At 42.4% G+C, this 24,553-nt stretch overlaps 1 protein-coding gene across 1 annotated transcript; it reads right to left on the bottom strand.

Annotated features, from left to right (window-relative positions):
• Nucleotides 1-12,596: 12,596 nt before the first annotated feature.
• LOC136492613 (protein WIR1A-like) lies at nucleotides 12,597-13,424 on the bottom strand. The gene is made up of 2 exons (XM_066488595.1): nucleotides 13,227-13,424; nucleotides 12,597-13,035 (listed from the first exon to the last, which is right to left on the bottom strand). The coding sequence occupies exons 1-2, from the start codon at nucleotides 13,312-13,314 to the stop codon at nucleotides 12,875-12,877; spliced, it is 249 nt and encodes an 82-aa protein (XP_066344692.1). The 5' UTR covers nucleotides 13,315-13,424; the 3' UTR covers nucleotides 12,597-12,874.
• Nucleotides 13,425-24,553: the final 11,129 nt, after the last annotated feature.

Raw genomic sequence — 24,553 nt, 5'->3', positions numbered from 1 at the left:
CGGTCCAACCGAGACCAGTGTCCGGTCACTTACAATGACCTTCGTCTTTTCTGTATAGAGCGCCAGTGGCACCATCGGACTGTCCGCACTCTACGGGCGGACACTCCACCAGTGAAGTTTCTAACCTTTGCTCAAATGTGCCAACCACCAAGTGTATCACCTTGTGCACATGTGTTAGCATATTTTCATAAATATTTTCAAGGGTGTTAGCACTCCACTAGATCCTAAATACATATGCAATGAGTTAGAGCATCTAGTGGCACTTTGATAACCGCATTTCGATACGAGTTTCACCCCTCTTAATAGTATAGCTATCGATCCTAAATGTGATCACACTCACTAAGTGTCTCGATCACCAAAACAAAATGGCTCCTACCATTTATACCTTTACCTTGAGCCTTTTGTTTTTCTCTTTCTTTTTTTCAAGTCCTAGCACTTGATCATCACCATGGCATCACCATCATTATGTCATGGTCTTCATTTCCTTCACCACTTGGAATGTGCTACCTATCTCATGGTCTCTCCCTTTTTGGTAATTGATGACAATCCTTTTCCAAAGATATGAATTGAAATTCAATTGAATCCATGTTGCGTGTCCAAGCATATTTACTATGTGTAAAAGGATATGGACAAGTTTCATGAACCCCGTATGGTAGCAATTGCTCCCCCCACATATGTGCTAAGAGTTTGAATTGTAGCCTGTGCATATGCTTAGATAGGAAATATAGGAGATAATGTCTACCAAATGATGCTAAGGTATAAAATATGGACCTTTGAAGCGTGATACCAATCGGAGTGCACCAAAATACCATCCTTAGCACCATGGTTAGCTCGATACCACTTGGAAATGAAATCACTAGATAACCTATGCATGCTAGTTTTTCATTTCATCATTCAAACCTACAACTAACATACACCACACAAGCATGTATATTGAAATTTAAAACTTGTGCCATGCAAGTAAACATATGAAATGCACATTCAAATGCACCATACAAGTTCATGAGCTTGCTCCCCCTACTTGTGTGCTCAAAATTTTAATTGATCCCTTTTCTTTGTCATATCTCTCCCCCTATGTCAAATTCTCCTCTTTGTTGTCTTTTCATTATCTTAGTGCACTAATATCTTTGTTTTTCTCCCCCATGTACTAATATCTTTGTTTTTCTCCCCCTTTGTCATCAATGACCACAAAGGTTCAAAATGTGGATAGGTTGAGATTTATCAATGTCAATCAATGGGGTGAGGATCAATTTCCCAAATTTGGTCCAATCTAGATCATTTGCCAAAGATATTTAACTCGGTTTGATCCAAGGACAAGCTTTTTCACACCTCCAAAAAAGGGTTATCTTGTACCATGTTGAGTTAGACATTTAGAGCTCATTTTCTAGATTAAACACTAGGTTTACAAGCCCACAAACATGTCATATGCTACCACTAGACCAAAAACAAGCATAGAAGCAATAGTGGTACCATACAATCATCAAATTCATTTGATTCTCATGAATGAGCCTATTAAATGTGAGAGATGACTAGATGCACTAAACATGTCCTTAGCAAGAATATATGCCATGCCAATCAACTTTTACCTTGGATTGCTCGAAGGAGAGGCATGTCATATGAGTGGGGGGGTGCATTAACACATATTTGAGAAATCCAATATGTTCAACTCATTCCTTTGCTTGCAAAACATTTTCTCATCCAATGGCTTGGTGAATATATTGGCAAGTTGATCTTCAGTGCCTACACTCTCAATGCAAATGTCCCCTTTTTGTTGATGGTCTCTTATGAAATGGTGGCAGACATTAATGTGCTTTATTCTTGCATGTTGAACTGGATTGTTGGTCAACTTGATTGCACTCTCATTGTCACATAGCAATGGCACTTTCTTGAACTTGATTCCAAAGTCACTCAAAGTGGCCTTTATCCAAAGTACTTGTGCACAACAACTACCAGCGGATATGTACTTAGCTTCGGCGGTTGATAATGCAACACTATTTTGCTTTTTTGATGACTATGAAACAAGTGATCTTCCCAACAATTGACATGTGCCTGAGGTGCTCTTCCTTTCAACTTTACATCCCGCATAATCCGAGTCAGAGTAACCAACTAGCTCAAATTTTGCTCCTTTGGGATACCACAAACCAACATTTGGTGTATGCTTCAAGTACCTTAATATTCTCTTTGTAGCCTTCAAATGACTTTCTCTTGATGAAGCTTAAAATCTTGCACACATGCATACACAAAACATGACATCCGGCCTTGATGCGGTCACATAGAGTAGGCTTCCAATCATAGACCGATACAATTTTTGATCCACCATATTGCCACTTGCATCACTATCCAAGTTGCCATTTGTTCCCATTGGTGTGCTAATAGCTTTACTATCATTCTTGATCATGTCCTTTATATACTTGCCTTGACTCATAAAAGTATCATTCTTCAATTGCTTGATTTGAAGACCAAGGAAGTAACTTAACTCTCCAATCATGGACATCTCAAACTCATTAGCCATCATCTTTCCAAACTCATCACAAAAGTCTTGATTGATTGATCTAAATATGATATTATCAACATAGATTTACAACACAAATAAATCTTTTTCAATCTTCTTGATGAAAAGAGTGGTGTCAACCTTGCCCATCATAAACCCTTTAGAGAGTAGGAAGAACCTCAATCTCTCATACCATGCTCTAGGTGCTTGCTTCAAGCCATACAATGCCTTCTTCAACTTATATACATGGTCGGGCTTCTTGTCATCTTTAAAACCGGGAGGTTACTCAACATATACTTCTTCATTGATGTAACCATTGAGAAATGCACTCTTGACATCCATTTGATAGAGCTTGATGTTGTGGGCACAAGCATAGGCTAGCCAGATTCTAATTGCTTTTAATCTAGCAACCAGGGCATATGTTTCTCTAAAGTCAAGACCTTCAACTTGTATATAGCCTTGTGCTACCAATCTTGCTTTATTCCTTACTGCTATCCCATCTTGATCTTGCTTGTTTCTAAAAACCCATTTGGTTCCAATCATATTGTGTCCCTTTGGTCTCTCTACTAATTCCCATACTTGATTTCTTGTGAAGTTATTCAATTCTTCATGCATAGCATTCACTCAATTAACGTCCTTCAATGCTTCATCTATCTTCTTTGGTTCAATGGATGACACAAATTAGAAATGCTCACAAAATGAAGCTAATCTTAATCTTGTTTGTACACCTCTAGAAATATCACCAATTATAGTGTCCAATGGATGATCCCTTGCAATATTGGTTGCTTGGAGGATTGGAACTTGATTACTTGCACTTGCTTGATCATTGGGTTGAGATGATGTACTAGCCACTTGATTTTGTTCATTATCATGAGATCCACTTGTACTAGTTTGATTTGTATCATCTTGCACATTTGAGTTAGAGAGCACTTGCAATGATCATCTTCATCATTATTCACTTGCCTAGGCCTCAATTCATCAACATCCATGTTCTTCATGGCATTTGAAAGTTGAATGCCTCTAACATCTTCTAAGTTTTCATTTTCTTCTTGTGAACCCTTGGTTTCATCAAATTCAACATCATTAACTTCCTTAAGAGTACCACTATCCAAATTCCAAACTCTATATGCTTTGCTTGTAGTGGAGTAGCCAAGTAGGAATCCTTCATCATATTTCTTATCAAACTTGCCCAATCTAGTGCCTTTCTTCAAAATATAGCATTTGCAACCAAAGACCCGAAAATATGCAATGTTGGGCTTTCTACCATTCAAGAGCTCATATGGTGTCTTCTCTTTCAATGGGTGATAATAGAGGCGGTTGCTACAATAGCAAGCCATGTTGATAGCTTCGACCCAAAAGGATTGACTCACATTGTACTCACTAAGCATAGACCTTGCCATATCAATAAGTGTTCTATTCTTCCTCTCAACAAGGCCATTTAATTGTGGAGTGTACTTGGCCGAGAATTGATGTCTAATTTCAAATTCATCACACAACTCATCAATTCTAGTGTTCTTGAACTCACTAACATTGTCACTTCTAACTCTCTTGATGGTTGTTTCAATCTTATTGTGAATGCCCTTGACAAATGATTTCAATGTTGCAAACACATCACTTTTGTTTACTAGAAAGAATACCCATGTGTATCTAATATAATCATTCACTATCATAAAGCCATAATTGTTTCCACCAATGCTAGTATATTGAGTTGGCCCAAACAAATCCATGTGTAATAACTCAAATGCTTTGCTAGTGCTCATCATGCTTTTCTTAGGATGGGTGTTTCTAACTTGTTTTTTGGCTTGACAAGAGCTACAAAGCTTATCTTTTTCAAACACAACATCTTTCAAGCCTCTAACCAAGTCATGCATAACCAATCTATTCAATTGTTTCATTCCAATATGACCAAGCCTTCTATGCCATAACCAACCCATGCTAGAATTAGTGAACAAGCATGTAGATAATTTAGCTTCACTAGCATTGAAATCAACCAAGTATAGATTATCATATCTAAAGCCTTTGAAGATCAAATTAGAGACATCTACACTTATGATCTCTACATCATCTACCCAAAATATACATTTGAATTCAAGATCACATAATTGAGCCACGGATAGCAAATTAAAGTTCAAGCTCTCTACTAGCAACACATTGGATATGCTCATGTCATTGGATATTGCAATCTTACCAAGCCCTTTGACCTTGCCTTTGCCATTGTCACCAAATATGATACTATCATAACAATCATTGCCATTGGTGTTGATTGAGTTGAACATTCTTGTATCACCGATCATGTGTTGAGTGCACCCACTATCAAGAATCCAATGTCTTCCTCCGGCTTTGTAATTGACCTACAAAAGAAGATCTATTCTTTTTAGGTACCCAAACTTGCTTGGGTCCTTGAAGGTTAGTTACTAAGCTCTTTAGTACCCAAATGGCTTTCTCCTTTGAGCCCATCCATGGTTTACCAATGAACTTATCCTTCACACCATTTGTACCCTTAGTAAGCACATAGAAAGAATTAATCTTAATTAAGGATACATTAGCATTTTTGCTCTTGTTCTTGCACTCATGCTCTTTATGACCAACTTGCTTGCAACTAGTATAAAACCGACCATTGTTCTTCACAAAACTAGTCTTATGAGGAGCAAAGGTCGCCTTGCCTTTCTTGGGGGTATAGCCCAATCCCTCTTTGAAGAGAGAAGCTCTTTGGCTACCCAAGCACATAAGCAAGCGGTCCTCACCACCATAGGCCTTAGCTAAGGTGTGAGTGAGCTTATTGACTTCCTTCTTGAGGTTCTCATTCTCAACCGTTAGTGAGGCATCACAAGTGAAACCATCACTACTAGATGAGGTAGAAGTAGAAGTACTACAAGAAGGATTAGTGGGAGCAACAATGATAGGCATAGATAATGATTCATCAATTATATCACAAGTTAAGCCTATATTGCAAGTTTTAATATGCTTCTTTTTATTTTGCTCATCGAGCAAAGAGGAATGAGCCTTTTCAAGCTTTTTGTGAGCCTTGCCAAGTTTCTCATGGGCTTCCTCTAGCCTCTCATGAGATGCATTGAGCTCATCAAAGGCTTGCTGAAGGGCTTTTAGTTCCTTACACAAGCTTTTGTATTCCCTTCTCTTAATGTCAAAGTATTCTTTAGCATCTTCTAGCATGTTAAATAATTCATCCTTAGTAGGTTCATCATCATCACTATCACTTTCATTTTTATTTTCATTATCATGTTCCTCATCACTTCCATCATCACAAATTTGTACCTTAGTGGCCTTAGCCATGAAGCATGATGGAGTGTCGAAGAGACAAGGCTTCTCATTAATTGCAATGCTTGCAATTGCCTTCTTCTTGGTGGTCTTGTCATCATCACTATCATCATCATCACTTGAGGAAGCATCACTATCTTAAGTGACCATATATGAACCACCCTTCTTCTTCTTGAAGGTCATCTCGTCCTTCTTCTCTTTCTTTTCCTTCATGTCCTTCTTCTTGTTTTTCTTGTTGTCATCATCATTGTCGCTATTGTATGGACATTGAGCAACAAGATGATCTTTACTTCCACATTTGAAGCACCTTCTTGACTCTTCCTTGTTCTTGGATGGAGATTTCTTTCTTCTAGCATGGTACACTTTCTTCATCATGAACTTGCCAAATTTCTTGACAAAGAGAGCCATCTTCTCATCATCATCATCATCCCATGAGCCATCATCTTCACTTGATGTATCTTGCTTTGCCTTGCCCTTAGATAATGTGGCCTTGAATGCCACACTCTTTTTCTTTTCATCCTTCTTTTCATCTTTCTTTTCCTTCTTTTCTTCCTTCTCATCATCATCTCTATATTTATCATCGGTCATTATATCTCCCAATACTTTGTTTGGTGTCATGGTGTCCAAACCACTCCTCACTAGAATAGTGACTAATGTGCCAAATCTTGAAGGCAAACATCTCAAGAACTTGTGGGAGAAGTCCTTGTCCTTCACCTCTTCTCCAAGTGCTTTGAGATCATTAACAAACACTTGAAGCCTATGAAACATCTCCGGCACACTCTCATCCTCCTTTATCTTGAAGCTTGCAAACTTCTCTTTGAGAATGTATGCATTTGCACCCTTCATGGCTTGAGTGCCCTCAAATGATTCCTCCAATTTCTTCCATGCCTCATGAGCTCTCTTAATGTTCTTGATTTGCTCAAATGTTCTCTCATCCAAAGCATCATGGATGGCACTAAGAGCAATGTCATTATTTTGGAGTAGTATTTCTTCGGCGGCGGTGGGAGCCTCTTCATCTTCAATCTCAATCTTTGTCTCTACCACCTTCCAAACCTTCCTATTGATTGACTTGATATAAGTTGTCATCTTAGCTTTCCAATAGGGATAATTTGAGCCATCAAATTAGGGTGGCTTCTTGGTGTTGTTGATTTCAGCCATTTTTACACCGAAGGTTGTTAAGCCTTAAATCACGGTGACCTCGGCTCTGATACCACTTGTAAGGTCCTAATGGCTAGAGAGAGGGGGGTGAATAGCCTATTAAAAATTTGTACAATAACATTTAACAAACCGGTTAGACAATTATGAGGCGAAGCAAGTATTGCGCTAGCCTACTAAAATTGCAAGCCACCTACCATAATTCTAGTTTATATAGTTTCTATCCACACAATAGCTATGTCACTACACTAAGTTAGTGTGCTCTCAAAGGCTAACTAAAGAGCCACACTAACCAAACTAACAAGCTCTCACAACTAGCTACACTAAAGAGCTTGACAACTAGTTTGCGGTAATGTAAAGAGAGTGAGCAATTTGTTTATACCGCCGTGTCGAGGAAGAAGCCAATCAATCACAAGAATAAATACCAATGAAGACCAATCATCTTGGAATCAAATGATGAACACAATGATTTTTACCAAGGTTCACATGCTTGCCGGCAAGCTACTCCCCGTTATGGCGATTCACTTACTTGAACGTTCACGCGCTAATTGGCATCACACGCCAAACCCTCAATAGGGTGCCGCACAACCAACACAAGATGAAGATTCCACAAGCCACGAGCAATTCACTAGAGTATCTTTTGGCTCTCCGCCGGGAAAAGGTTAAGAACCCCTCACAATCACCACGATAGGAGCCGAAGACAATCACCAACCTCCGCTCGACGATCCTCACTGCTCCAAGCCGTCTAGGTGCAGCAACCACCAAAAGTAACAAGCGAATCCCGCAGCGAACACGAACACCAAGTGGCTCTAGATGCAAACACTCAAGCAATGCACTTGGATTATCTCCCAATCTCACAAAGATGATGAATCAATGACGGAGATGAGTGGAAGAGCTTTGGCTAATCTCACAAGGTTGCTATGTCAATACAAATGGCCAAGAGAGTGAGCTAGAGCCGGCCATGGGGCTTAAATAGAATCCCCCACGAAATAGAGCCGTTGGGCTCCTCACTGCACTGAACACGGGGCGACCGGACGCTGGACCCAGCGTCTGGTCGTGCGATGCACGCCACGTATCCCCCCTCTTCAAATACTAAGCGCTTGATCCCAACGGTCAAGTGAGAACCGGATGCACTGCTGTGAAGTGATCGGACGCTGGACCTCATCGTTCGGTCATTTCCAGTAAGCATCCAGAAGTGAGAAATCATGACTGGACACACCCAGCGTCCGGTCACTCAATGTCAGCATACGTCAGACTGACCGGACTTAGGCTCTGAGCGTCTAGTCAGTTTTCACGCCAGCGTCCGGTCATGAGACCGAAACAGCACGCCCTCTGCTACCACTGACCGGACGTGCCGGTCCAACCGAGACCAGCGTCCGGTCACTTACAATGACCTTCGTCTTTTCTGTATAGAGCGCCGGTGGCACCATCGGACTGTCCGCGCTCTATGGGCGGACACTCCGCCGGTGAAGTTTCTAACCTTTACTCAAATGTGCCAACCACCAAGTGTATCACTTTGTGCACATGTGTTAGCATATTTTCACAAACATTTTCAAGGGTGTTAGCACTCTACTAGATCCTAAATGCATATGCAATGAGTTAGAGCATCTAGTAGCACTTTGATAACCGCATTTTGAAATGAGTTTCACCCCTCTTAATAGTACGGCTATCGATCCTAAATATGATCACACTCACTAAGTGTCTCGATCACCAAAACAAAATAGCTCCTACCATTTATACCTTTGCCTTGAGCCTTTTATTTTTCTCTTTCTTCTTTTCAAGTCCAAGCAATCATCACCATGGCATCACCATCATTATGTCATGGTCTTCATTTCCTTCACCACTTGAAATGTGCTACCTATCTCATGATCGCTTGATAAACTAGGTTAGCACTTAGGGTTTCATTAATTCACCAAAACCAAACTAGATCTTTGAATGTTGCAAGTGTTTTATCTGGATGTTACATATGTTGCAGTGGCCATACACATATGTTGCAAGAGTATGTTCTAAATGTTTCATGTTTCAGACGTATGTTGCAGCAATGCTGCATGTTGCAAGTATTCCTTGAGCAGGCGCGGGAAGTGGGTGCAGGCAGACGTAGTCCCCGCGTGCGCGGGAAGCGAAGCGGATAGGGCAGCAAGCGCATGCGTATCGTAGCAGCAGGTGGGGCTGGGCCGACGGGCACGGCAGCAGCAGCGCGCGGGTAGGTGCGGCAGTAGTGCGTGGCCAAGCGCAGCATCGGCGGGTGGGCCGTCAGGTGAACGGAAAGGAGCTTTATGCAACCTTGCATACAAGTGATCGAGCCAGAGAGCCTTGCAGCCTACGGACACGCGAAACATCAAAGGGAGTCGGGAGGGACCAGCGGTTGCCAAATTAATTGATGGGACGAAACCGAAATGGCGGGCAGCAGGCACGGGTGTATCAAAGCTCTTTTTCTATCTGTACGAGCCTACGAAAATAATCTGGACAGCCTTGTATGGTTGCCATATGATGTGATGATGATCTGTTATTCTCAAACGCTTGAAGAAGGGGAAAAGCCTAGCTGGGCCGTCAGCCGTGGCGGTAGTGTGCCTAGAGTCATCGACCGTGGATGTGTTCGGGGACTGGATGAGTTGGAGGCCCTTCGACGCCACCAAGCACAGCACAGTGTGCTCGGCTGATGGTTTCATGGATAAGTCGATTGGAGCTGATTTATTGTGAGAGAAAAATATTATACCATGGTTGATAAGCTATGTTGATAAGTTACTTAAGTTTTATTTAGATACATGTGTATCCACTTTAATTCACATGTTTTGGAGTGAATTGGAATAGAATTGGGTATAATTACACTTCAATCCATTATAACACATGTGGATTAAGATGAATACATACATATCTAAATAAGGCCTTAGTCTTAAGATGAATACATGCACGTTTAAATAAGGTCTTAATCTTTATAGTTGGATACTTGGATTCATAAAACTACGTGCTCATAATATTAAATCATAATAATGTGGTCTCTAGCGACGTCAAGTAATAAACTAAGTTTTTTTTACCTCTAACCAGCTCCATTCACGCGTAGTGCATCCGCTCGGCCTTCACGCACTAAAGAGAGAGAAACATTTTTTTATTGCATATGGTTAGCCAATAGCGCTAGGTAGCCTGTTCAGTTGTCTGGTTCATATTGTTGCTGGTTTATAAAGAAGTACTGCTGACTGGTTTGTGTGAGAAAAAAATACTGTTCTAACTAAAAATTTACGATCGTTTACGATATATTACAGCCAAACGAACAGGCTGAGGGTTGGCTCAAGAAATCTTTTCTATAAGGGCGTCCCCAACAGCCGGTAGAAATCGACATGGATACATGAAACAATTAAAAAAGAAAAAAAGTTGGATAGTATAATGGTGCTGCAAATATGTCAGAGACTGAGAAGATTTGGGGAAACATGCGAGCTAGGCCCAGTTTAGATGCGATTTTTTTTTTTGTAAAATACAACTGTAGCGTTTTTCGTTGTTATTTGACAATTAGTATCCAATCATAGTCTAATTAGGCTTAAAAGATTCGTCTCGTGGATTTCGTCTAAACTGTGTAATTAGTTTTATTTTTTATTTATATTTAATGCTTCATACATGCGTCCAAAGATTCGATATGACAAAGAATCTTGAAAAATTTGACAAAATGAAGTGGAACTACCTAGACTCTTGCTAACGCGTTGACTTTCCTCCTCCTGATTGGACACGTGCTGCTCCGAGGTAGCGATTTCAACCCCGTTGGGGAGGACCTAAGGACTACTAACAGAATGGTATGACCATCCATATGACAGTGAGACAGTCGCATAGGCCATAAAGACTGCTTTTCTTTTGCACCTTGCTGGCGCCCTTACTTTGAGAATTGAGCGAATGTGGTTCTGACTGACTGAATTGTGTGGCGATTTGGATATGCCATTGGCCCTATTCGTTTCTCTTATAATCCGTTTTTTCAGCTTGTTTTTTCAGTCGGAACAGTATTTTTCTCTTACAATAAATCAGTCGGAACAGTATTTCGATTTGTTTTTTCAGCGAACCAAGCGGGGCTAATGAAAGTACTCAATCATAGCAAAGTTTTAAGACTTTTTTTTGGATGAAATCGGAAGGAAGAAGCACTCCCCACATACTTGACTGCACTGGAGCAACAAAACGCTTGTTGCTCAGTTACAAATGACTAAATACATAAGGGGGAGAGGTAGCATGAATTCTCTAGTAGAGCTTAATTCATAATGAAACTAAATTACACCACTAGGTAATCACTCCCTGATCACAAACTGAAAGGCAAAACTTCTACAGATTCACAGCGTCTATGCACGCTCTTGATAGGCGATTATCGGAGGACGGCATACCACAATTCCTGTGCTTCCAAAGAATCCAGCAAATCAAATGGATGAACGTTGCTGAATTTGCTCCAGGGAGGTTTGCTGGCCGAGCAATGTTCCAGAGCGAGGCTACTTGAGTGCCATCGGCCACAAACCCCATTTGATGCCCGTTTGCTCGTAGGAATTATGGAGGAATCTGGAGGAATTTATGAGAGGAAAAACACTGTTCCGGATGAAAAAAAAAAGCGAATCAAGCTAGGATTTAAGGGCACTGCGAACGGGTATGAGTCCTGGCGAAGGGGCATTTGAGGATCAGGTGGTCTGCAGTCTCTGACTCCGCTCTACAATTGGGGCATGTGTCATCGTTAAGAACATGTTTCTGCTTGAGATTATAGCGGCATTTTATACGTTCCTGAATCAAGAGCCAGCAAAAGAATTGGACCTTCGGCGGCGTGCGATTGTGCCAGACAAAGCTCCCGGTGTCGATGCTTCACCGTTGGCTTTGATTGCCTTGTACAACTTGCCCGATCTCAATCTTTTGGTTACACAATCCATCAGCAGGGGGGCAGTGGCGCTCATATGGCGAGTTCGTGAGGTGTATGTAGCTTATGACCACTTCAACCTGCTCACGCTGTGCTGCTGCTTGGTGTGTAAGTCGGGGCATGAGAGTGGTGCTAAGGCCTTCATCACACGTCTCTAGCTGAGGTTTGCTTTCCTTTGGTATGACCGTAGAGGCAGGCAAAAGTTTCTGCTTAAGGGACCTCGCCAAGCCATAGGTCGTTCCAGAAGCTGGTTGAGCAGCCGTCGTTTTAAGATATTTGGGGGGTATGGATTCCATCTTTTGTGATGTATAGTGTTCCGCAACCTAAATATGCATGTTCAGTTGATTTACCTCACGAAATGTGAAATACTAGACCAGCAGGAGAAGAGCATCTCTCATGCTTACCCTGTTCGTTTCGCTAAAAAGACAAGCTGAAAAGTACCGTTCCCTGATTTGTTGTAAGAGAAAAATATCATTTCTTTACTGAAAAGTACAGCTCATAAGACAAATGAATTTAGACACAACGTCCTTAAGGCTGGTCTGACACACCCATGATTTTTTACCCAGTTGATTCGTAGAGGCGAAAAATAGAGACGGCTGGGCTAGCTGCGTGTACAGAGGCTTCCTAGCTGCTTCTATAGTGTCTTTCTATAGTAGTTAGAGGAGAGTAGCAGTAGTTTTCACAGGAGTAAATTAAATCTATCATACTACAGCCTGACAGATTGGTACAAATTAGTTCAATATTTGTAAACTGCTCAAATACTAAAGACACATTTTTGCCCATTTGTATGTCTTGAAAGCGGTGGGAGCGGAGAGTATAAAATTTGCCTTGATCTGCAGACTCCAGGCTCATTAACATCCCACAGTTACACAAATGACGCACTTACATCTCCATCACGGTACATGCACACACAGCGCCGCCGCGCGACTACAGTTTGGATCTTATTAAGGGCATGTTTGGCACATCTCACAACAGCATTACAGTTTGGATCTTATTAAATTATTATAGACTCATACTAAGTGGATTAGCTAGAGCCTAGAGGCGCCTTGTTGTTCAAAGGAAATTATTAATCACGCTGATCGTCATGGCGCTCCGCCGGCGCCGGCAGCAGTAGCGGCAGCAGCAGGCGGCATACATTCGTAGATTCTTGTGCAAGAGCGGCCAGTGTATGGCTGGCCACGAGGCACGGAAGGCGTGCCGCCGGGGATCAAGGCTCCGTAGCTCACCTGCCCTAGCGCTCTCCCTGTACGCACAAGCAGCCAGTTAGCGCTAGCTCTCCCTGCACATGCGTGTCATGTAAGTACGGTACTTAGTGCAATCAAAGTGTGAAGCGAGTAATTAAGTGGTAGTAGTAGCTTCACAAATGAATCGTATCTTCGTAGAACTTTCGCTGCTAGTGTGTGTGACTGGAGGGGGCATATAAGGTGCACCTACCTGCGGCCACGCGGACGGCGTCCATGGTAGAGACGACGAGGAACGCCATCAGGAACACCATGCAAAGCTGCTGCTGCTGCCTCCCCATCTTCCTGGTCGATTTCCTCTGCTTTTATTCCACTTCTCTCGATGGTCTCAGCTCTGCGGAATGATGCGCGCACTTCACTGCACTTTTATACAGAGAGTACAGAGGACTGAGGAGCCCGCCCTGCCCTTCGGATCTTCGCCAAGGCGTGGACCCTGAGTCAACCCCGAATCGACAGCACGTATTCCCCCCCGCCACCCCGACCTCACCGTTCACCGACCCCTCTTTTGCCATATATGCAGGCGGGTCACTCGCTTCCAGGTCAAGGAGAGCGACGCTGTTGTTGTCACCCCCCACGGTCCATTCTGGTGGCGTGACTAGCCGCAGACTCACCCACCTAGGAGTGGTCACTCATAAACAGAAATATGGAAAATATCAGAAATTTATAGGCAATAAGAAAATTTTGGCTAAAATTATATAAAAAATATTAATTTGTAGAGAAAATCACGTCGAATATGTTCAAACCATTTGACACAAAATCAACACAGAATAGTATAGAAATTTGAGGATATAACACTTTGGAGCTCGGTGCACTACCGAGAGAGAGAGCATAGAGCGGCGACAGCTTGGAAAGGAAGAGAATCATTGACAATATGATAGGTTTTTACGGTTAAAGTATTATAGGATTCTTCACTCCATTTTGGGCTGGCGCGGTGTTCGTGAGCTGAAATTAGGGTGCGTCAAAATCGAACTAACAAATTGTTTGATGATACAAGATAAACGTCGGCACATATCAATAGTACTGAAATATCAGAAATAACAATCTTATATCGATAACCCTGCTCGCAGCAGCATCCATTGCTGCATTATTCACCATAAGATCAACATAGCTGATTTGGGGATTTTGATTTTCCGCTCGGGTGCGAAACAAGCACGCACCTGGCAGTTCTGGGGAGTCATTTAAATTTCACAACCAGCCTGTTGAATAAATAGACAATTTGATAATTAATTTCAAAACATAAATCATAGCAACCGTAGATACTAGTACATAAATCTCTAACATGCTAGTCAAATCAAATCGCATCAACATAAATAGTACTCCAGCAGACACAGATGTCATGGCAAGTGCTAGAGGAACGTCGATGTTATTAAGGCCTTGTTTAGTTCGCGAAAAGTTTTCTCAAAAAGTGCTATAGTATCCGTCACATCGAATCTTGCGGTATGTGTATGGAGCATTAAATGTAGACGAAAATAAAAACTAATTGCACAGTTTGGTTGGAAATTGCGAGACGAACGTTTTGAGCCTAATTAGTCCATGATTGAACACTAATTGCCAAATAAAAACAAAATTGCTACAGTAACCAAATTTCGCGCTTTTCGCGAACTAAACGCGCGCTAAAGACAATGGCGAAGTCGCGAAGATGGGTCGAAGCAACTAGTAATGGAGACGACGGTACACGTCACCGTTTGATTTGGATGGAAGCTGGGCCATCGTGGAGATCGCAAGCAGTCGTTATCCATCCTCTCCTGATTACAAGGGCGAGAAGTTCCAAAGACCTGCGTTATTATAAAGCTTTTCATTTTACACAAGTGACTTTCTTCCAGAGACACAGGAACACATGACCAATTTTGAGATTAATATAGAGCTATCACATTGTATTGCACTATCATTGGATTTTGCAGGAGAAATCAATACCATCACTAAAGCACCAAAAATTTGAATATGAGATGTTAGTACGACAATCTCGAACTCTGCCAAAAGGTGAGCACAAAAAATTGAATATAAGATAGCACGATAATCTCGAACTCTGCCAAAAGCTGAGCGATAGAGACCGAGGCTGTGTTTGGTTCAACTTCTAGAAGCGTTTATCGGGTGTTCGCTGATTGATTTCTAGACTGATAAACCCGACTGACGCTGGTTCGTTGTGAGAGAAAAATACTATTAATTGACTGTCTGGCTGAAACCAACAAGTGAACAAGCTGTATATTGTCAAAAGCAAGGTACTAAATAACATTTCTAGCAACCGCTATAGCGGCTGCAATAGTGATCGTGGTCTCTTACCCCTACTGCTACGACGTAGCTGCTGGTGTTTGACGACCAACAATCTGTCACAGGATTCGGCGTATACGGAACTCGGTGGTAAACACGAAGACAACGATTTATACTGGTTTAGATCGCTAGTATAGCGTAATACCTTATGTCCAACCGGGTTGGATATAACGGGTCGGAACTTATAGCGCCCGTTATTTGACACAGCAAGCCGCTATACCGGCCGTTATTTGACGTAGCAGTCCGCTACAGCAGCCCAAGTCCAGAACATAACTAGTTTATTCTTAATTTAAGATATATTTCATCAAGAATCAAGAATCAACTCTTCGAATACAATTAATTATCTATTTACACTATTTAAACTATATATATTTATTATTCTATCATTAATTTTGTATTTAATTGATTTGTTAATGCGTAAGAAAATCATTTTAAGATAACATATATCTAAATTATATGAGATTACTATACAACATTATTGGAATTTAGCTTCCTCTGTAGAGCCCGCTATCCGCAACCCGCCATGTAGGCATCAATCCTCTACAAACCCGCTATCCGCTATTCGTTACCTTGGTCAAAAGCCACAAAGCTAGGTAGAACCAGAAGTTTTGTTTTTCTAGAAACAGCAGCTTTCATGTGGTACATCTTCGCAGCACCTTGGATCCTACTTTTGGCTTTCAGCTTTTAGCTTTTTTTCCCCTCAAATGCACAGGACAACTGCACATCTTTGTATTATAGAGAGAAAAAGGATCGGCCCCTTATATGAACACCACCGTCTCACTCCGGACCGAGCCATGAGGGGTTGTATGAAACAAAATATGTTGCACTCAATAAAAAGCTCCAAAGGATGAGACCTGACCAAAAACAAACCCCACAAACTAGGTTAACTAACCCAAGCCGGACCTAGACCTGAGAGTCTGTATACCTCATGCACTTGCGAGGCACCACAAACTCCTCTTCTTTGAAAGCTTGCAAGAGGCGAGAAATCCTCGATGGAGCTCCATCATAGACACAAGCATTGTGATGCTTCGGATTCGTGCCCCTAGGGTGGAAATAGAGATACGCTTTATAGCAATTTCAAAGGAGATAAAGATATGGAGCTAGATTTTATAGTTATTTTAATCTCTTAGTTTAATCAAACAACATGCAACGTTTTTACATCACATAATTTATAATAATTTTTATACGCTAATACTTGGGCACAGGCGTCCGCCCCCATCTGGACGCTCTCTTTATGGGCCTACGCAGTGGACAACCCAAGAGGCGTGCTCTTCCCCATCACACTCGCATCTGGCTGTCGGAGCATCACCACACATCCACCGCCGTAGCACCCCTTCCCCCACCGCGCTCCCATCCCCCCCACACGCAGCGCCCTTCCCCCTGCCGCGCCACACCCCATCACCGTCCGCGCTGCGCCACCATCCTACTCCTCGCCCTATCCACCAGTGCACCCCCGTCCACCTCGCCCGTGCGGCCATGGCGGGCACCATGCGACCACCACCGCAATGCCACCAGGAGGAGGTTGCCGCTGGTTCGAACTTCATCTCCAGCGACAAGGGGAGGCCTGCGCACGCTGGGTTGTTTTGTTTCGACGTTCCCTCAGTACCTTGAGCTTGCTGGTTACATCAGTCCCCCACCAGGTAGGCCATGGCTGCCGCCGACGCCATGTTTGAAGTGTTTTAGGCGTTTTCAACTTATGTTTTAAGTATTTCATCTGGATGTTGTAAAAGTTGATCTGGGATGTTTGCATATGTTGCAACGATAATATACGCATGTTGTAAGCGTATGTGTCAGAATGTTTTGCTCCGGCAATATCCAACAACATGATCGTGTAGACGAAATTAGATGGTAGCACACGAGACACATATATTTATACTGGTTCAGGGCGTGGTACACGCTAATCCCTACTCCAGTGGTGCGGCTGCTCTTGTATTCGTATGCTCAATTACAGGGGCTATTGATCCTAGCTATGAGGTAGATGGAATTGGTGGAAGATTGGATCCTGAGCCTAAGGTCCCTACCCTCCTTTATATAGGCAGGAGAGGTAGGGTTATAGAAAGGGCGATCGGGCTAACAGATTGTTTCCTAGTTTGTTACAACAGATTGATCCTAGCTATCGTCTAGATACACCTACCTTGGTTTGCCTTGATCTCCATGTTGGTCGATCATGTCAGCCCTTGTGGGCCTCTGAAAGCTCTAGTTTGGTTTTGGTGAATTGATGAAACCCTAAGTGCTAACCTAGTTTATCAAGTGATCATGAGATAGGTAGCACACTTCAAGTGGAGAAGCTAATGAAGATCATAACATGACAATGGTGATGGCATGACGATGATCAAGGGCTTAAACTTAAAAAGAAGAAAGAGAAAAACAAAAGCTCAAGGCAAAGGTATAACTTGTAGGAGCTATTTTTGTTTTGGTGATCAAGACACTTAGAGAGTGTGATCACATTTAGGTTTGATAGCCGTACTATTAAGAGGAGTGAAACTCATATCGCAATACGGTTATCAAAGTGCCACTAGATGCTCTAACTCATTGCATATGCATTTAGGATCTAGTGGAGTGCTAACACCCTTGAAAATGTTTGTGAAAATATGCTAACACATATGCACAATGTGATACACTTGGTAGTTAGCACATTTGAGCAAGGGTGAAGAAGACAGAGGAGATGCCATCGTCGATCAAGTGACCGGACGCTGGATCTGAATGCACCGAACGCTGACTGCCTGCGTCCGGTCACGCTGACCTGGCGGTACAGTAGCTAGGGTACTCCACCGAATGCTAGGCTGTGTCCGGTCGAGGTGGACCGGACGTGTCCGGTCAAGGAAAAATGGATTTGGACCCTTACTGTACTCGACCGAACGCTGAGGCTCCAGCGTCCGGTCAGTTTTGCCAGAGCATCCGGTCAGCACTTAGCCGTTGTGATCTGACGATTCAGTTTTAACTCAGAGTGACACGTGGCAAAAGTTAGTGGACCAGACGCTGAGTCTAGGGTCTGGTCAGTATGACCGGAGCGTCCGGTTAGAGCGTAGTGTGCCAAGTGAAGGGGTACAATAGCTCTATTTCATGGGGGCTTCTATTTAAGCCCCATGGCCGGCTATGGCTCACCATCTTTGGCCATTTTCATTGACATAGCAACCTTGTGAGCTTAGCCAAAGTCCTCCCACTCATCTCCATCATTGATTCATCATCATAGTGAGATTGGGAGTGATCCAAGTGCATTGCTTGTGTGATTGCATCTAGAGGCACTCAGTGTTCGTGTTTCGCTGCGGATTTCGCTTGTTACTCTTGGTGGTTGCCGCCACCTAGACGGCTCGGAGCAGCAAGGATCGTTGAGCGGAGGTTGGTGATTGTCTCCAGCTCCGATCGTGGTGATTGTAAGGGGTTCTTGACCTTTCCCCGGTGGAGCGCCAAAAGATACTCTAGTGGATTGCTCGTGGCTTGTGTGATCCTCATCTTGTGTTGATTGTGCGGCACCCTATTGAGGGTTTGACGTGTGATGCCAATTAGTGCGTGAACCTCCAAGTGAGTGAATTGCCACAACGAGGACTAGCTTGCCGGCAAGTAAGTGAACCTCGGTAAAAAAATCATTGTGTTCATCCTTTGATTCCGAGGTGATTGGTCTTCATTGTTATCCACACTTGTGATTGATTGGTTCATACATCTACACGGCGGTATAACTTTCTTGCCTACTCTTTACATTACCGCAAACTAGTTGTCAAGCTCTTTAGTGTAACTAGTTGTGAGAGCTTGTTAGTTTGGTTAGTGTGGCTCTTTGGTTAGCATTTGAAAGCACACTAACTTAGTGTAGTGATATAGCTATTGTGTGGATATACTCCATCTAAACTGGAATTGTGGTAGGTGGCTTGCATTTTGGTAGGCTAGCGCAAAACTCACTTTGCCTCATAATTGTCTAATTCTTTTGTTAAGTGTTGTTGTAGAAATTTTATTAGGCTATTCACCCCCTCTAGCCATTAGGACCTTTCAAGTGGTATCGGAGCCGAGGTCACCGTGATTTGAGGCTTAACAACCTTCGGTGTAAAAATGGCTCAAATCAACAACACCAAGAAGCCACCCCAATTTGATGGCTCCAACTATCCCTATTGGAAGGCTAAGATGACAACTTATATCAAGTCAATCAATAGGAAAGTTTGGAAGGTGGTAGAAACAAAAATTGAGATTGAAGATCCGGAGAATCCCACCACCGCCGAAGAAGTACTTCTCCAAAACAATGACATTGCTCTAAGTGCTATTCATGATGCAATTGATGAAAGAACATTTGAGCAAGTCAAAAATATTGAGATGGCACATGAGGCATGGAAGAAGTTGGAAGAGTCATTTGAGGGCACTCAAGCCGTGAAGGGTGCAAAGGCTTACATTCTCAAAGAAAAGTTTGCAAGCTTCAAGATAAAGGATGATGAGAGTGTGCCGGAGATGTTCCATAGGCTTCAAGTGCTTATCAATGATCTCAAAGTGCTTGGAGAAGAAGTGAAGGACAAGGACTTCTCCCATAAGTTCTTGAGATGCTTACCTTCAAGATTTGGTACATTGGTCACTATTCTAGTGAGGAGTGGTTTGGATACCATGACACCAAACCAAGTGTTGGGAGACATAATGACCGATGATACATATAGAGATGATGATGAGAAGGAGGAAAAGAAGGAGAAGAAAGATGAGAAGAAGGATGAGAAGAAGAAGAGCGTGGCTTTCAAAGCCACATCATCCAAGGGCAAAGCAAAGCAAGAAACATCAAGTGAAGAAGATGAATCTTGGGATGATGATGATGATGAGAAGATGGCTCTCTTTGTCAAGAGATTTGGCAAGTTCATGGTGAAGAAGGGCTACCATGCTAGAAGAAAGAAGTCTTCATCCAAGAACAAAGAAGAGTCAAGAAGGTGCTTTAAGTGTGGAAGCAAAGATCATCTTGTTGCTCAATGCCCATACAATAGTGACAATGATAATGACAACAAGAAGAACAAGAAGAAGGATAAGAAGGAAAAGAAAGAGAAGAAGGACAAGATGGCATTCAAGAAGAAGAAGGGTGGTTCATATGTAGTCACTTGGGATAGTGATACTTCCTCAAGTGATGATGATGATGATTATAGTGATGATAACAAGACCACCAAGAAGAAGGTTCTTGCAAGCATTGTTATCAATGAGAAGCCTTCTCTCTTCGAATCTTCATCATGCTTCATGGCTAAGGCCACTAAGGTACAATCTTGTGATGATGAAAGTGATGAAGAATATGATGATGATAATGAACAAGAAAATGAAAATGATAGTGATAGTGATAATGATGAACCTACTAAGGATGAATTATTTGACATGCTAGAAGATGCTAAAGAACACTTTGACATTAAGAGAAGGGAATGCAAGAGATTGAATAAGGAGGTAAAAGCCCTTAAGCAAGCTCTTGATGAGCTCAAAGCAACTCATGAGAAGCTAGAGGAAGCCTATGAGAAGCTTGGCAAGGCTCACAAAAAGCTTGAAAAGGCTCATTCCACTTTACTTAATGAACAAGATAAAAAGAAGCATGTTGAAACTTGTGATGTAGGTTTAACTTGTGATATAATTGATGAATCACTATCTATGCCTATCATTGTTGCTCCTACTAACCCTTCTTGTAGTACTTCCACTTCTACCTCATCTAGTAATGATGGTCTCACTTGTGATGCCTCACTAGTGGTTGAGAATGAGAACCTCAAGAAGGAGGTCACTAAGCTCACTCACACCTTAGCTAAGGCTTATGGTGGTGAGGACCGCTTGCTTATGTGCTTAGGTAGCCAAAGACCTTCTCTCTATAAAGAGGGATTGGGCTATACCCCCAAGAAAGGCAAAGCGGTCTTTGCTCCTCACAAGACTAGTTTTGTGAAGAACAATGGTCGGTTTTGCACTAGTTGCAAGCAAGTTGGTCACAAAGAGCAAGAATGCAAAAATAAGAGCAAAAATGCTAATGTATCCTTCATAAAGCTTGATTCATGCTATATGCTTACTAAGGGTACAAATGGTGTGAAGGCTAAGTTCATTGGTAAACCATGGATGGGCTCAAAGAAGAAAGACATTTGGGTTCCAAAGAGCTTAGTAACTAACCTTCAAGGACCCAAGCAAGTTTGGGTACCTAAAAAGAATTGATCTTCTTTTGTAGGTCAATTACAAAGCCGAAGGAAGGCATTGGGTTCTTGATAGTGGGTGCACTCAATACATGACCGGTGATGCAAGAATGTTCAACTCAATCAATACCAATGGCAATGATGGTTATGATAGTATCCCATTTGGTGACAATGGCAAAGGCAAGGTCAAAGGGCTTGGTAAGATTACAATATCCAATGACTTGCGCATATCCAATGTGTTGCTAGTAGAAAGCTTGAACTTCAATTTGCTATCCGTAGCACAATTGTGTGATCTTGGATTCAAATGCATTTTTGGAATAGATGATGTAGAGATCATAAGTGTAGATGGCTCTAACTTGATCTTCAAAGGCTTTAGATATGAGAATCTATACTTGGTTGATTTCAATGCTAGTGAAGCTAGATTATCTACATGCTTGTTCACTAAGTCTAGCATGGGTTGGTTATGGCATAGAAGGCTTGGTCATGTTGGAATGAAACAATTGAATAGATTGATTAAGCATGACTTAGTCAAAGGCTTGAAAGATGTTGTGTTTGAAAAGGATAAGCTTTGTAGCTCTTGTCAAGCCGGCAAACAAGTTGGAAACACCCATCCTAAGAAAAGCATGATGAGCACTAGTAAAGCATTTGAGTTATTGCACATGGATTTGTTTGGGCCAACACAATACACTAGTATCGGTGGTAACAAATATGGATTTGTGATAGTGGATGACTACACTAGATACACATGGGTATTCTTTCTAGTGGACAAAAGTGATGTATTTGCAACATTCAAATTATTTGTCAAAGGCATTCATAATGAGTTTGAAACAACCATCAAGAGAGTTAGAAGTGATAATGGTAGTGAGTTCAAGAACACTAGAATTGATGAGTTGTGTGATGAATTTGGAATTAGACATCAATTCTCGGCCAAGTACACACCTCAATCAAATGGCCTTGTTGAGAGGAAGAATAGAACACTTATTGATATGGCAAGGTCTATGCTTAGTGAGTACAATGTGAGTCAATCCTTTTGGGCTGAAGCTATCAACACGACTTGCTATTGTAGCAACCGCCTCTATTGTCACCGATTGAAAGAGAAGACACCATATGAGCTCTTGAATGGTAGAAAGCCCAACATTGCATATTTTTGGGTCTTTGGTTGCAAATGCTATATCTTGAAGAAAGGCACTAGATTGGGCAAGTTTGACAAGAAATGTGATGAAGGATTTCTACTTGGCTAGTCTACTACAAGCAAAGCATATAGAGTTTGGAATTTGGATAGTGGCACTCTTGAGGAGGTTCATGATGTTGAATTTGATGAAACCAAGGGTTCACAAGTAGAGAATGAGAACATGGAAGATGTTAGAGGCATTCAACTTTCAAATGCCATGAAGAACATGGATATTAGTGAATTGAGGCCTAGGCAAGTGAATGATGATGAAGATGATCAAGTGCAAGTGCTCTCCAACTCAAGTGTGCAAGATGATACAAATCAAGTTAGTGTAAGTGAATCTCATGATAATGAACAAGATCAAGTGGCTAGTACATCATCTAAACCCAATGATCAAGCAAGTGCAAGCAATCAAGTTCCAATACTCCAACCAACAAATATTGCAAGAGATCATCATTTGGACACTATAATTGGTGATATTTTAAGAGGTGTATAAACAAGATCAAGATTGGCATCATTTTGTGAACACTTCTCATTTGTGTCATCCATTGAACCAAAGAAGATAGATGAAGCTTTGAAGGATGTTGATTGGGTGAATGCTATGCATGAAGAATTGAATAACTTCACAAGAAATCAATGTAACAACCCAAAAATCCATACACCAAAAATACCAACTACAAAATTTTTCCTAAAAACACCCATGTGTTGATGTGTGTCATGTATAGAAACCCAACCTAAGAGATGCATTAGGTATAACCCCAACCCAAGTTAACACATAAGCATGGCATGCCATTTGTTAATTATGTTTATTTAATTTCTAACAAATAAAGTGTTGCATACATTGTTAACTCAAATTGCGATTTGGATTTCCATTTGCTTTATGTTATGCTTAACAACTCCTTTAAAGAAATACACCATAAAGTAATTATTACTCAAACCAAAGAATAAAGGTTTAAAGAGAAAACTAATTCTATTTTTGTATAACAAAACTACACCTATTTTTGTTATACAAAATAGCTAAATAAATTCTTAATATTTATATAAGAATGTTGTGGGCCTCATATCTAAAACTCCAATGAATATAGTGCACCAATTTCGAATTCAAATTTCAAACCAAATTTGAATTCAAACAAAGGAGAAGGAAAATAAAATAGAAAAAGGTAAAGAAGGAAAGAAGGCCCATAGTAGGCTCGGCCTACTCGGCCCGCCAGCGCACAGCAGCCGGCCAGCCTAGCTAGCGTGCGCAGCAGCAGGCCAGCCCAACTCGCGCGGCCAGCCTAGCTTGCGGCCTAGCGCGTCGCCCACGTCCACGCGCCTCCCTGCTCCCCTTGCTGCCGCTACCACTAGACCCCACCCGTCAGCCTTCCTGTTCATCTTCTCCGCCCATGCCTCAACTGCCCGCGCGACCGGAGGCTGACAGCACTAGCAGGAGCGGGCCAGGGGGTCACGCCCGGGGCATGGCCTTGTTCCCCTTGCACCACGCATATGCAACCATGCGTGGGCCGTTGGATGCAATGCATGCGCCTCCACCACTCGATCGTCATCTGCCATGGGTGCCATGGAGCTCGGCTATAAAAGCCCCGACCTCGAGAGCCCCTGAGCTCTCTCATCGCCTCGCCGTCACTTTGTGGCCATCCATAGCGCACCCGAGCCAAGAGAGAAGAGGGAGAAGAGGAAGAAGAAGGGGGAGCACCGAAGCCGCGTGACGTCGCCGGTGTCGCCGGAGTGGAGGACGTCGCCCCGATCAAGCACGTCGACGCTGCTGCTTGTCACTACATGGCTTCATCTCTACATGGCCATGACCCACCACTGCACCGCCATCCTATCTCCCATAACACTAACGGTGAGCCCCGGTCTTTCCCCTGCTCACCGCCAGACTTCGCTGTTTTGGCCATGGCGCTCCACACCGGGAGCGCGTAGGCCAAGGCCGTCTTCGGCCTCGGGGTACACAAGCACTCACACGCACATCCGCGA

Source organism: Miscanthus floridulus, chromosome 1, assembly GCF_019320115.1.
Source record: "Miscanthus floridulus cultivar M001 chromosome 1, ASM1932011v1, whole genome shotgun sequence".
Lineage (NCBI taxonomy): Eukaryota > Viridiplantae > Streptophyta > Magnoliopsida > Poales > Poaceae > Miscanthus > Miscanthus floridulus.
This window is presented reverse-complemented; position numbering and strand designations above follow the sequence as displayed.

What these genes read in the sequence shown, in the direction of transcription:
- LOC136492613 (XM_066488595.1), bottom strand. Translation starts at nt 13,314, where the DNA reads ATGGGGAGGCAGCAGCAGCAGCTTTGCATGGTGTTCCTGATGGCGTTC. An exon ending in CGCCGTCCGCGTGGCCGCAG is followed by an intron (nt 13,036 to 13,226) that starts GTAGGTGCACCT and finishes TTGTGCGTACAG; the next exon opens with GGAGAGCGCTAGGGCAGGTG.